The sequence below is a fragment of the Caretta caretta genome, chromosome 4 (genome assembly GCF_965140235.1).
Source record: "Caretta caretta isolate rCarCar2 chromosome 4, rCarCar1.hap1, whole genome shotgun sequence".
Classification (NCBI taxonomy): domain Eukaryota; kingdom Metazoa; phylum Chordata; order Testudines; family Cheloniidae; genus Caretta; species Caretta caretta.
The window spans coordinates 99,218,677-99,233,348 of record NC_134209.1 but is presented as its reverse complement, the minus strand read 5'-3'; the positions used below and the strand labels follow the sequence as shown (position 1 = coordinate 99,233,348).

The 14,672-nt window shown below is 42.7% G+C and overlaps 1 protein-coding gene across 7 annotated transcripts in view; it reads left to right on the top strand.

The window, feature by feature from the left end:
* Positions 1-14,672, top strand: part of CRACD (capping protein inhibiting regulator of actin dynamics) — a 221,009-nt gene that overhangs the window by 186,593 nt on the left and 19,744 nt on the right. For all 7 annotated transcript variants that reach the window (XM_075127893.1, XM_048848211.2, XM_048848210.2 and 4 more), the window contains 2 exons: positions 5,241-5,423; positions 7,986-11,085. In XM_075127893.1, coding sequence (XP_074983994.1) covers positions 5,241-5,423; positions 7,986-11,085 — 3,283 coding nt within the window. The remainder of the gene's footprint in view (positions 1-5,240; positions 5,424-7,985; positions 11,086-14,672) is intronic.

Here is a 14,672-nt window from a genome sequence, read left to right as displayed (position 1 = left end):
AACCATCATTTTCATAAGTACTTTTACTACTTTATTATGCCTAGATGTAATTTAATAAGGCTATGCAAAATATTTCAAGATCTTTAAACAACTGGCTCTCTGATAAACCTGTGTTTAACCTTTGTGGATTTCAGAGCTGTCTTGAAAAAAAGATACTAATTTTTCCTCTGTAGAAGACTTTTCCTCCCTTTCTGAGTTCACACCAATTGCAAATCTAACAGTGGTAGCTAAATGGACCATATGGAGACACTTTTGATTTTTGTCACCTCTTAAAGATTACTTTCTTGTGTACTCACTTGTAATTTCCCCAATATAACAGCATCTGCTGTTACGAGACCTACAGTGGATACAGTAAGATTCAAGTGCTTCAGCCAAGCATTGCAAGGTTTTTTCTTTTTGCAGGGTGCAGCGTGTTTTCAGTATGGCTGGAAAAAGTCCCAGTCCTGCAAACAGTTAGTTATATGTACAACCTTATTCATGAAAATAATCCTGTTGTGTTTAATGGCAGCTGCCTACATGAGTGAAATTACACTCATGCATAAGTATTTGCAGTATCTGGGCCGAAATATTTGCAGTCCAAAAGACATGGGCTCTGATTTGATTCTCTGATTTCAACAGGAGACTTTCACATGCAATGAGAAATTTTACTTGTCACTTTATGCTTAGAACTCAACACCTATTTTGAGGAATGTATACTTTAGTGTTGCCTTATACCAATTAAATATAGTTTTGGAAACTCAAGTAGTAGTAAGTCCAACCCAACTGATTCAGGCTTAAAGGCTGAACATAACTAAAATACCTGAAATACAACACGCCCTATGTTAGCAAACCTGAGATTTAAAAAAATAATAAATGTTAGGTTCTTGTTATTTCTCTGCTGATTTCTCAGCTTCTAGTGTGCCCTCATGTAATATTTTCAAGCTTTTCACCACAACCATGAAATCTAGAAACTTAATTTTGTTTTAAATAAAAGCTGAGAGTCTCTCATAAGCACTTGCCTCCAGGTTGGGCGTAAAGAAAAACATCAAAATATTGTGAAAGTCATGATAAAATCATGAGAGCTGGCAACACTAAAAAATGTGACCCGGCTGAAACTTTAGCTGCTAATCTGTCTTCAGAACTGATTCATTGGCGTTTATAAAAATTTGTAATGTTAGTTATGCCCCAGTTGGGATATCCAATTAGTATGAATGAAAATTATTTCCTTAGTCATTGAGTGTTTCTTTAAAACAAAATACCAAGTTCTTTCTTGAAAGTTGTTAATAAATGAACACATCTGAAGATAAACCTTTTTTTTTTTTAACTGCTTAAAACTGACCAGCTGTCCTCGTTTGGTTCAGTGTGTGTGATCCAGGAACCTCTTGGTGCCAATTGGTGGAGGGCACAGGGAATGCATAGGATTTTACAGGGATCCCTGGGTCAGACATGTCCATATCAAATTAACCAATGGGTGGTATGTAAGGTCTCTATCAAGAGCCAGTAGCCCAGTGATCATTATAATCATTCTGAAATGCTATGTACGATAATATTTAAGAAGTTATGTATCCACACTGGAAATTCTTCTTTGAGTGCTGGTCCCTGTGTGTATTCCACTGTGGGTAGGCATGTGCTCCATGAACCTGGAGCTGGAGTGTTTTGAAAGCAGTGTCCATTGGTCTACACATGCGTCCTGTCTCACCTCATGCCTCTGACTGAGGAGATAAAGGTTGGAGTGGACCAACCATTCCCCAGTTCCTTCTCACCACTGCATGGTCTTGGTCCAGTGTCCAAAACTCCAGTGTCCAAAGCTTTGGTTTTATTCCTTTATCTGTGAACATATATATAGATATCTGTAAATTGGTTTTAGAAGTTTTTACAGTTTCAAGTTTTATCTGATAGTTTTTAATGTTTTATAGTTAGCCTCCCTGACCTGGGGAGCCCCCTTCCCCCTCTATTACCCTGCTTTGGGTATTGGACTATGCCCAGGACTTGGGGCTTCAAAATCTGTGCTTCCTGCCCAGGCTCCTTCTCCATCAGTGATGAGTACCAATGCTGTCTGTACTGCCTTGAGGAAGCCCACTTTGTAGCAAGGTGCACTATCTGTAGTTCATTCCTCAGTTGCACCTGGAAAGGGCGGGAACTTTGCCTTAGGAAGCACCTAATGGAAAAGACCTTAAGGCCACTGTCAGACTCAGGCCAGGGGACCCACCCTGTACAGCCAGACTCTGCAAGGAGTGCGCTTCCTGCCACAATGTTCAACTCAAGAGTGAAGAAGTCCACACCCACAGATTCCTCAGCAGGGTTTTTGGTGGAAGAGCAGGGAGCCTGCCTAAATCAAGCAAGTCTCATTAGAGATTCCAGGGAGGGTGGCACTGAAGCAGAGGGGAACTGGTGGCTGAATAAGTGCAAAGGTTCAAGGAGGATTTAAAGCAGGGGTGGGCAAACTAGAGGCTGCGTCCAGCCCATCAGACCTTTTAATCTGGCCCTTGAGCTCCATTGCCCCACTCCAGCTAGGAATCAGGGTCGGGGGTTTGTCCCGCTGCTCCCGCCTGGCACTCCCGTGTGTTCGTGACTGCCGTGAGGGCACACGTTATCCAGCTGCACAAACCAAACATGCCTCACGTGCCATCAGAGCCTGGAACGTGCAAGCCCACATGGCTGCTGCTTGTTGGCTTAGGTGACTCTGATGTTTTAGTAGTGTTAATTTTCCATTATTGTTGAGAAAACAGAGTAGTTGGCCAGGGAGTGCTCAGTGGTGGTTTTCAAAGTTGTGGGGTGTTGGGACCTACATGGGAGGAGATTTCTGAGAGCAGGGGGCTGGTGAATCTCGATAAGTTCCAGTGACTGGAATCTGGTGCCCAACAAGTCCAGGCTAGAGAGAGAGGGCGTGGAAAGGGGGTAAATTGAGTTTAATTATTATAATACATTGTTATGATGTGGTGTATTTATAATAGTAGTTAAAGTTTTATATTTATTTCCACTAAAATGTATCTTTATTAAATAAAGTTTATTTGAGTATCTCTGAATTGTTAATTTCATGAGCATTCATGGCCCACCATACAATTTCCGTACCCAGATGTGGCCCTCAGGCCAAAAAGTTTGCCTACCCCTGATTTGAAGTCTGTGCTGGGGATGGTGCAGCAAAACCTCACAAAAAGCCACACAGCTCAGAATCTTTTTTTTTTTTTTTTTTATTAATTAAACCTCTCTGTCTAGTTTTCTTGAACCTGTTTAATATTCATTGTTGAAAACAACTTGACCTATTTTCCACCAACATTTGTTGTAATGGGTTATTGCAGGGATCGGCAACCTTTGGCCCGCGGTCCGCCACGGTAAGCCCCCTGGCAGGCCGGGCCGGTTTGTTTACCTGTCCCGTCCGCAGGTTCGTCTGATCGCGGCTCCAAGTGGCCGTGGTTCGCTGCTCCAGGCCAATGGGGGCCCCAGGAAGCAGAAGGGGTGAGGGATGTGCTGGCCTATAGGTTAACCAGTGGCTAACTCTACTGCATCAATATAAAGGGTGAGCTATAAGCCAGGAACTTCTTGGTGCCAACTGTTAGCGGGCATAGGGAATGCATAGAGTTTTTATAGGGATTCCTCGGGTCAGATATATGCATATTAAGTTCACCAAAGGGTGGCATGTAAGGTCTGGATCAGGAGGCAGTAGCCCACTTGTCATCATAATAATTTCAAAATTTATGTACAGATAATATTTAATGGGTTATGTATCTATACTAGAAATTGTGTTCTCAAATCTTTGGAGTTAAGGCAGGTAACCAAGCGGTGCCATGTCTTAAACGGGTTACTTTCAAACAGTAGGTACAGACGCTTATCTTTCTGTCTGGTCTTGGGTAGTGAGCATTGTAAGTCTCACAATGGAAGACTGTCTGCATACTGAGCATGAGACCAGTCAAAATCTACAGAAGAGGAAATTTACAGGAAAAAATAAACAGCAGGAGGGGATCCTATTTACTAGTAAAGACAATAGATTGTGGGGGGATATATCTGAGAACTAAGAGGATGCTCTCGTTCCTTCATCTAGGAGACAAGCTATGTAAACACAAACACATATACCACTTGAAGCACATTAGACATGAGAGGATCTTGTTAATTAAGTCTAGGTTCTAGAATGCCTGTTACAATTTTATTTTATATGTAACTAATTGTTTCCAATACTACTACTTGCTGTCACTTGAATCTCTATACTTTTTAAAATAAACTTCTACTCATTTTCACTATAAACTTATCTAAGTAAGTGTTGTGTGTTAAACGGAGCAGTTATCTAAGATGTAATTAGTAAGCTGGGGTGTTCTGCTTATTTGGGAGCAGCAAATCTGTGAATACTGCGAATGTCCAGTGGACCAGGAGCTGGACACGCCAGGTGAATGCTCAGAGGGCTTGGGGGTTGGAGTGTGTCTATCGCTATGCGTTCTGTGACATGTAGAAACATGACCTATATTACATATGCATTTAGGGCTCAGTTGTGCCCAGCCCTGCACAGGAGGAGGGTGGGTGAGAGGTTGCAAGGAACATCTCTTCCCCTTGCATCCTCTGGTAGAGCTAAGTAGAATGGCAATCCCTGTGCTTCCAGCAGCACAAGGATTGCTCCAAGCTAGTTCCACTACTACTGCTAACCTCTCCAAATGAGACAGAGAGAGGCAAAAAGGGGCGGGAGGGGCATCTTGTTGCCCTGCTTCTGCATCAGTCAGCAGAGCTGGCCACACATGAGAGAGTACACCAAGCATGATGCACTGGCCATGCTCCCACTGTGCTCCACGAAGCATTGTACCTGCCTGAGGCATAAGGTTTCTAGCATTTCCCACTGGGGTGGGGTGGCTCTGCAGCACTCCCTACTGTAGGCTCTGTTGTAATGCTTAGATTGGTTTATCCTTCCTATCTTTCAGCCATTTCTTGATGTAGCCTTACTCAAACGAGTGTGGTGGGCAATACTTACAGAAGAATTAATTGATTAATTGATTTAATTGGGGATTGGTCCTGCTTTTGAGCAGGGGGTTGGACTAGATGACCTCCTGAGGTCCCTTCCAACCCTGATATTCTATGATTCTATGATAAGAATTCATGTCTTTTTTTTTACCTTTGGCAAACTTAAAATGTCCAAGGGAATATTGCTGGAAATTCTTTCCTCGTTTTGCATGTTTTCTACTAACCACTCTCTTGAATGCATACATACAGAAATGTTTTTTGTTTTAAATCTTTTTGTATGGTTTTAATGAGGGTTACTTTGTATATATGGTACAAAACAGGTCACTCCAGTCAAATCGTCTCGGTCAAAAAGACACATTTCCTCTGCTGGCACAATTGAATCAATCAATCTTGATGCGGTCCCCCAGGCAATCGCTCGTCTGGACAACAGCGCGGCTAAGCACAAACTCTCCATAAAGCCAAAAAAACAGAGGCTGTCAAGAAAACACAGAAGATTAACAAAGGTATTGAACTGATTTGGGTTGTCAAATGATGAGATGAGATGGTCTGCTTTAGAAACTGTAGTAAGTACTCACAAAATAGTTGCAACTGAAAATAACAAGATGAATGGTAGGTATGATGCAGGTACAGACCTGGCTGGGTAACACCGGGGAGATCTTTGGGAAACATTCACAACGTAGACTTTGTCTTCACTGCAAAATGAGGCATGTGGTTTTTATATTGAGAGAACTCAAGATAGCTGTCTGAATGTAAAGTTCTAGTGGAGACAAGGGACAGGTAGTGTTTAGCTCCGTATAGCTATCTGGGGCTGATGATGTGCTGCACCCATCCAGGAGAGTTCCAGGAGGCACTGTGAGGGTGCAATGTGCTCTCTTCCCCACAATCAGCCAGCTTCATTGACCTGTGTGGAGGGAGGGTGGGCCATGGTCCTTTCTCTTTTCCCTTCCTCACTCCCTGTGCACCCTTCCCATCCTGGTGTGCCTCTGCCATAATCTGGCCATTGGGCTTCCAAAAGAAATACTTCACAATCCAAACAACGATAGGAAAGGAATGACGGAAGGAGCCCTACGTCTCTCCCACACTGCCTTCCCTCCTCTCCAGGAACCCGAAAGAGGCCAGTGGGCAGCTTCCCTGGAGTTAACAGGAATTTCCAGATAAGGGAGGGAGCTGCTGGGCTAAGACATTTATTCACGGGAGGACAGCAGGACAGAAAAAAGAGCCCAGCCACCCCTTTGTTTTGCTCTGTCTATTCCCTCATCCTCTCTCCCTTCTGGTGAGAAACGTGTTGGCCCAGCATCTCCTTCCCCCTCAACTAACAGAAGGCATTTTAATGGTAATGGTGTTGTCTGAGGAGCTGCAAAGTCGTGGTGAGCCTGTTATGTCTACGGAAGGTCCATGTAGCTGGGAGGAAGCACGCCCTGTACTGGGCAGAGAGTGAGTCAGCTGCTTGCCTAGAACCAGCAAGACTCCTGAAGTGGTGTGTGGAGCTGACATGCAGGAAACAAATTGGCAGTCAGAAAGAGGCAGCGGTGAAGGACTTCATACAGCTTCTGCAGGTATTGCAGCTTAGTAAAAGCTGTTGATAGAGACGGAAACGTGGAATCAACAGGAGACTGAGGGTACATCTCCACTGCAGCTGGGAACCTGCTTCTCAGCTTGTGTAGACAGACACATGCTAACTCTATTTGAGCTAGCACACAGCAAAATAGCAGAGTAGCCAGGAGTACTCTGGCTAATGGCTTGATACAAACCCGTCTGGAACCTCTGGGTACATACTTGGGTGGCTAGTCCAAGCTGCCGCTTGTGCTACCTCCCGACTACAGTGCTATTTTTAGTACATTAGCTTGAGCAGAGCTAGCACATCTGTCTACTCAAGCTGGGAAGTACGCTCCCAGCTGCAGGGTAGACATACGGTCCCTGAAACAAACAAAATACCTCTTGTACCACTAACCCACCTCATGGTATCCCATTTAATCGCAATGGCTACCTTCATTAAGCAGCAGTCATCACACCTCTCCACTAGCATAGAAAAGCTAGGGATCTCCAGATTTTTCATGATTTTTAGGTAGCTCCCAGATTTCTGCATTGGAACCACCAGCGTGGGGAGCCCCAACTAACTGGGGTTTAGCCAGGCAGAGAGTAGCAGCCAAGCAGCATTTCCTTTACCATTGTTCCTCCTGTCCTTGCCGTCACCACACAGCTGCTCTCTGCAGGGCTGCATGCTCATTGTGTGGAAAGAGCCAGCCCTGCAGAGAGAACTGACACAGACAATGCTTTTGAACAGATGCTTAATGTTTTTGAGCCTTAACAGAACAAATTCTGGAGCTTACAAAGTGGTTAAATGTGGGGCAGTGCTGGAAATGTGACTGTCACATTCTAAAATCTATTCACATCATGGGTGGCCAAAGAGAGGCCCGTGGGCCGCGTGAAGCCCCTGTGTGATTGTGGCCACCTTCATGTGGCCTGTGGTGACTACAGATCCCAGCATACAATATTCCCCAATGAGCCCGGTGGCCTCCTTAGCTTTTGGCTTTGGTGGTGTGTATCAGTACGCTCTGTGCTTCAGACCCAGTTTTATGGTGAGGGTGGCTGCTGCCTACTCCATTTTACACAAATCAGCGTGGCCCTTAGACTTCCCTGAAGGTGCTGCTGCAGGTCTTGGTTAGTCAGAATTTGGGCACCATTGATTTACCTGCATTAGTGTAAACTGTGATTTATTATTTAGTATTACCATGTTGTTAGTGCCAGGATGTGTCCTTTCTTTTACAAAATATCACTCCTGTAAAGTGGTGAAGCAGATCAACCCACATGTTGTTCAGTTACTCTAATATGTCATGGGTTATGATACTGTAACTCATGAGTTCGTGTGTGTAGTCTCTGTACTCAAATACAGTAAAAATATGACTTTCTAACAAAGGACAAAAATAAAATGATCTATATCTCAAGCCAATTGTTAAAAAATAGAGACTAGTCAGTTTGCAACTGATCAGTTCACCATTCTGTACAGTGAAGAAAGGGAACAATAACCAATATTAAGTAACTCTGCTTTTGTTTCCCAACATTAGGAGTCACAAAGCGTAACAGTGACAGAGTCTGAGCAAGAAAACCCAGAAACCCCCCAGTACAGAGAGAGATACCCAGATGACCATGGGTGCATTGCCCCAGCGAAGCCAACCCAGAACAGAGAGGGCCGAAAGCATCTTGAGTTAGCAGATGAGAAAAGAAAGCAAGAAGATCACTGGAGAATCCTCGAGGCTGAAGAGAAAAGACAAATGGCAGAAGCAGAGGGAAAAAAACATTTGGAAGAACAAAGATGCCAGGAAATTGAAGAGATGCAAAGGCAACAGGAGAGAAAGCATTGTGAGAAAGAGAAAAGGCAGCATCTCCTTAAGGAGGAGAAACATTTGAAAATAAAAGAGCAGAGGCACCAGGAGGAGGAGAAAAGTCAAGAAGAAGAACGGAGACAACAGGAACTGGAGGAGCAGAAAAGACTGGACGAACGGAGACAACAGGAACTGGAGGAGCAGAAAAGACTGGACGAACGGAGACAACAGGAACTGGAGGAGCAGAAAAGACTGGACGAAAGGAGACAACAGGAACTGGAGGAGCAGAAAAGACTGGACGAAAGGAGACAACAGGAACTGGAGGAGCAGAAAAGACTGGACGAACGGAGACAACAGGAACTGGAGGAGCAGAAAAGACTGGACGAAAGGAGACAACAGGAACTGGAGGAGCAGAAAAGACTGGACGAACGGAGACAACAGGAACTGGAGGAACAGAAAAGACTGGACGAACGGAGACAACAGGAACTGGAGGAGCAGAAAAGACCGGATGAACGGAGACAACAGGAACTGGAAGAATGGAGACGAGTGGAACTGGAGGAGCAGAAAATAAAAGAACTGGAAGAACAAAGGTGTCATGAGATTGGAAAACAGCATCAGGAGGAAGAAAAAAAGAGACAAGAGGAACAAAAAAGACAAGAATTGGAAGAACAGAGACAAGAATTTGAGAAAAGGCATCTTCAGGCTGAAGAGAAGTTGCAGCAGGAGGAAGAAGCTAAGAGACTGGAAGAACAAAGCCAGCATCAGAAGGAAAAAAAGAAGAGACAAGGAGAACAAACTCTGCAAAAACTGGAGAAGCAAAAGACACAAGAAGAACAAAAAAGACATGAGCCAGCAGAACAAACACCCCTGGAGAGTGAAGAGAGAGAACAACAGGGGAAATTTAAAATAAGGCAAGAGGAATCAAATGAACAAGAACTGAAAGAACAGGCAGAAATACACGTGGATGGACAACAGCATTTGGAAAAGCAAAAAGAACAAGAGCAAGCCTTAAGACAGCAACAGGTCAAAGAAGAAGTGTGTTCTGGGGATGCTGGTAGTGAAACCATGGAGAAGCAGCTTCAAGAAGAATCAAACCAACAAAAAACAAAAGAGTCACAGAAAGGGAAAGAAACAGTGCTAGAAAAGCTAACACCAAAACAGAAGGGAGAAGTCGAAGCTCAGGAGCAGAAGACAGGTGAAGAACTAAGGTGGCAGGAAGTAGATGAAAGGCAGGCTATGCACAGACCATTCACATTTCAAGTGTCATCGGGAGAGAAACAGATCATATTTCAAAAAGTGAATTTGAGCCCCGTTACTCCTGTCAAAGAGGCAGCGCACCTTTCTGCCCTCAAAGAATCCAAGACCCACAAATTTAGCAAAGGTTCTCCTGCACTTCCCTACTCTTTGTGTGTCCCACACACAGCTATTTTGGTTACTGGAGCACAGCTTTGTGGCACTGCCGTAAACCTGAATCAGATCAAAGATACAGCTTGTAAATCTTTACTTGGTTTGACAGAAGAAAAAATAAACCTGGATTTTCCCCCACCAGAAAACACCCAGAAAACTACTCTTGATTCCAAATCTAGCCGCAGTAAAATGAAGTATACACAGGAGACATTGAACAATCAGGACGTATTAGCTGAATGGGCTTCTATTAGATCTAGAATCCTAAAGAGTGCAGAAAACAGCAAGCTAAATGAAAAAGACCGAGTAAGTGTCTGTAGATACAGTGATGACTGGACTCCCAAAGGACGAGGTGCTTCCCATGCCAATTTAAGGAAAACACTTTCTGCGAATGCAAAATTTTCCATAACACCAGCATGGCAGAAATTTTCAGAAACCTCAAAAGCCAATGCAGATGCTGAGAGTGCCTGTGGTACAGAAAGTACTGAACCAGAGAACACAAGAAAAAAGACAGATTCATCCACTGATGCAAATGATGATGTGGCTGCTCGCAATGAGACTCCAGCTTGTAAAGATAATGTGACTGAAATGGCAACAAAGAGTGAAACACACCTTGAAATGGCAAACTACACAGAAGGCTATAAGTTTGCCAAAGATCTTCCATCTTTCCTTGTTCCAAGCCTCTCTCATTCTTCAGGAAAAGAACTGCCCCAATCAGAATCTCCAGCTACTTTGGAAAGTCAGCAGAACACTGGTACAAGAAACCTGGATAAAACAGCACCACATGAAGAAGAAAATGTTTCTCCATTTGGGATAAAGTTAAGAAGGACAAATTACTCCTTACGTTTTCACTATGATCAACAGGCAGAGCAAAAGAAAAAGAAAAGATACAGTGCAGGAGATAGTTTTGATGGTGTACCTGCCCCACTATTTACAACAGAAAGTGGAAAAGAAACCATTAATACCACTCTAAAAGACAATATATCCCCTAGCCTAGAGAGAAGGGATGCCACTGTTAATGTTTTAAAAGACTCTTCAAATAATGTTTCGGAGAACTCAGACACAACAGTTACACTTCTATTCCCATCGACCAACAGCCAGATTCCTTTACCTAGTCATGAGAAACCTGTGTGTAAATCGTCACTCCAACAAAAACCTGCATTAGCTCCAAAGCCCACAAACCAGACCCCGCCATCCTCTCCTCTCTCTAAAAGGAACAGATCAAACTTAGCTGACACATTAGGTCAAAAGACGGCTAAACCAGAGTTAGACACCACCTGGAAAAAAGAAGACAGTAAAGTGAAATTGATGCACTCACCAGCACAGAATGAGAACAAAAATGAAGAGGAAGAAACCAGAGAAAAGAAGTCATTTTTCCCATCTATCACCATGCCATGGAGAGAGAAAGCTGATAAAAAGCCTGAGCCACTGAAAAAAGGTAGGCAACATGAAAGTGTCACATGTAACTATGGGCCATGTTTCCAGAATGAGAGGCTGGAGGTTTGTGTGCAGAATTTTGGCCTTAAATGTAGACTATTATTAATCCTTATTTGGCCTGGTAACAACTTAGTGAAAGTGGTGTACAAATAAATCAAGAGACTAATTCCAGTCACAACTAGCTTACAGTCTAGTTTAGACACAGACAAAACAGATCAAACATAAATAATAAGTGATATACTGGTGTGTCTGGTAATGGCAATCTAGACATCTAATTGTGATCTCTCAAGGAAGTGTGTTTTAAAGAAGCAATTGAAGTCTCTTGTTCAGTCAGGAGATATGCATATGGATAGAGGCCCCCTTAATATTTTTAATTAAATAAATACTACTGGGAATTGTGTGATTATGGGAGACTTTAACTTCCCAGATATAGATTGGAAGACAAGTGCTACTAATAATAGTAGGGCCCAGATTTTCCTGGAGGTGATAGCCAACAGATTTCTTCACCAAATAGTTGCTGAACCAACAAGATGTAATGCCATTTTAGATTTGGTGATTTTAGATTTAGATTGGTGAGTAGTGAGGACCTCGTAGAAGAACTGGTTGTAGAGGACAACCTTGGTTCGAGTGATCATGAGCTAATTTAGTTTAAACTAAATGGAAGGATAAACAAAAATAGATCTGCAATTAGGGACCTTGATTTCGAAAGGGCAAACTTTAAAAAATTAAGGGAATTAGGAAGTGGACTGGACTGAAGAACTCAAGGATCTGAATGTGGAGGAAGTTTGGAATTACTTTAAGTCAAAGTTGCAGAAACTATCTGAAGTCTGCATCCCAAGCAAGGGGAAAAAATTCATAGGGAAAGGTTGCAGACCAAGCTGGATGAACAAGTATCTCAAACAAGTGATTAAGAGAAAGCAGAAAGCCTACAAGGAATGGGAGAGGGGATGAATCAGCAAGGAAAGATACCTCTTGGAGGTCAGAAAGTGTAGGATTAAAGTGAGAACAGACAAAAGCCAAGCAGAATTGGACCTTGCAAAGGGAATTAAAATCAATAGTAAAAGGTTCTATAGCCATATAAATAAGAAGAAAACAAGGAAAGTGGAATTGCTAAACACTGAGGATGTGGTGGAGATTAAAGATAAACTAGGCATGTCCCAACATCTAAACAAATACTTTACCTCAGTTTTTAATTAGGCTAATGAAGAACTTAGGGATAGTAGCAGGGTGGCTAATGGGAATGAGAACATAGAGGTAGAAGTCAAAGTCAAACTCAAACAGTTTATGGTGACTAAATTGGGAGGTCCAGATAATCTCCATCCAAAAATATTGAAGGAACTGGCACATGAAATTGCAAGCCCAATAGCAAAGATTTTTAATGACTCCAAACTCGGACATTGTACCCTCTGACTGGAGAATTGCTAATATTGTTCCTATTTTTTTAAGAAAGAGAGAAAAAGTGATCTGGGAAACTACACACTTGTTAGTTTGACCTCAGTTGTATGCAAGGTCTTGGAATAAATTGTGAAAGAGAAAGTAGTTAAGGACATAGAGGTTAACAGTAATTGGGATAAAATTCATCATGGTTTTACAAAAGGTAGATCATGCCAGACCAACCTGATCTCCCTCTTTGAGAAGATAACTGATTTTTTTAGACAAAGGCAATCCAGTAGAGCTCATCTACCTGGATTACAGTAAGACATTTGATACAGTTTCACATGAGAAATTATTAGTGAAATTGGAGAGGATGGGGATTAGTATGAGAATTGAAAGGTGGATAAGGAACTGGCTCAAGGGAAGACTACAACAGGTCATACTGAAAGGTGAACTGTCAGGCTGGAGGGAGGTTACTCAGGATTGCTCTTGGGACCAATCTTATTTAGCGTTTTTATTACTGATGTTGGCACAAGAAGTGAGTGTACTAATAAAATTTGACACAAATTTGGGAAGTATTGGCAATACGGAGGAGGACTGGAATATCATAACAGAAGATCTCAATGACATTGTAAACTGGAATAATAGAAACAGGATAAAATTTAATATTGCGGAATGAAAGGTCACACATTTAGGGACTAACAAAAACATTTGTTATAAGCTAGGGACATATCAGTTGGAAGTGACAGTGGAGGAGAAAGACCTGGGTGTATTGGTTGATCACAGGATGACTAAGCTGCCAGTGTGATGTGGCTGTGAAAAAAAGCCTAATACAGTCCAAGGATGCATCAGGCGAGGTATTTCCAGTAGAGACAGGGAAGTGTTAGTACCATTATACAAGGCACTGGTGAGACACATCTGGAATAGTGTGCAATTCTGGTCTCCCCTGTTTAAGAAAGATGAATTCAAAGTGAAATATGTGCAGAGAAGGGCTACTTGGAGGCTCCAAGGAATAGAAAACCTATCTTATGAGAGGAAATACCAATACTCAGTACCAATGTGGACACAAGAACAAATGGATATAAACTGGCCACTAGGAAATTTAGATTAGAAATTAGACAAAGGTTTCTAACCATCAGAGGAGTGAAGTTTTGGAATAGCCTTCCGAGGGAAGTAGTGGGGGCAAAAGATCTATCTTGCTTTAAGATTAAACTTGATAAGTTTATGGAGGAGATGGTATGATGGGATAACATGGTTTTGGTAATTAAATGTTCATGGTAAATAGGCCCAATGGCCTGTGATGGGTTTTTAGATGGGGTAAGATCCAAGTTACCCGGGAAAGAATTTTCTGTAGTATCTGGCTGATGAATCTTGCCCATATGCTCAGGGTTTAGCTGATCGCCATATTTGGGGTCGGGAAGGAATTTTCCTCCAGGGCAGATTGGAAGGCCCTGGAGGTTTTTCGCCTTCCTCTGTAGCATGGGGCACGGGTCACTTGCTGGAGGATTCTCTGCTCCTTGAGGTCTTCAAACTACAATTTGAGGACTTCAATAGCACAGATATAGGTGTGAGGTCTTTTTTAGGAGTGGTGGGTGAAATTCTGTGGCCTGCATTGTGCAGGAGGTCAGACTAGATGATCATAATGGTCCCTTCTGGCCTAAATATCTATGAATCTATGAAATTTGTTTAGCCTAAACAAAAGAAGGCTGAGGGATATATGATTGCTCTCTATAAATACATCAAAGGGATAAATACCAAAGAGGGAGAGGAGTTATTTAAGTTAAGCGCCAATGTGGACACAAGAACAAATGGATATAAACTGGCCAACGAGTTTAGACTTGAAATTAGGAGAAGGTTTCTAACCATCAGAGGAGTGACGTTCTGGAACAGACTTCCAAGGGGAACAATGGGGGGCAAAAAACCTTCTGGCTTCAAGGCTGAGCTTGATAAGTTTATGGAGGGGATGGTATGGTGAGACTGCCTACAACGGCATGTAACTGATCTGTGATTGCTAGCAGCAAATATATCCAGTGGCCAGTGATGGGATACTAGATGGGGAGGGCTCTGAGTTACTACAGAGAATTATTTCCCAGGTGTCTGACTGGTGAGCCTTGCCCACATGTACAGGGTCCAACTCAGGTCGGCAACCTTTCAGAAGTGGTGTGCCAACTCTTCATTTATTCACTGTAATTTAAGGTTTTGCATGCTAGTAAT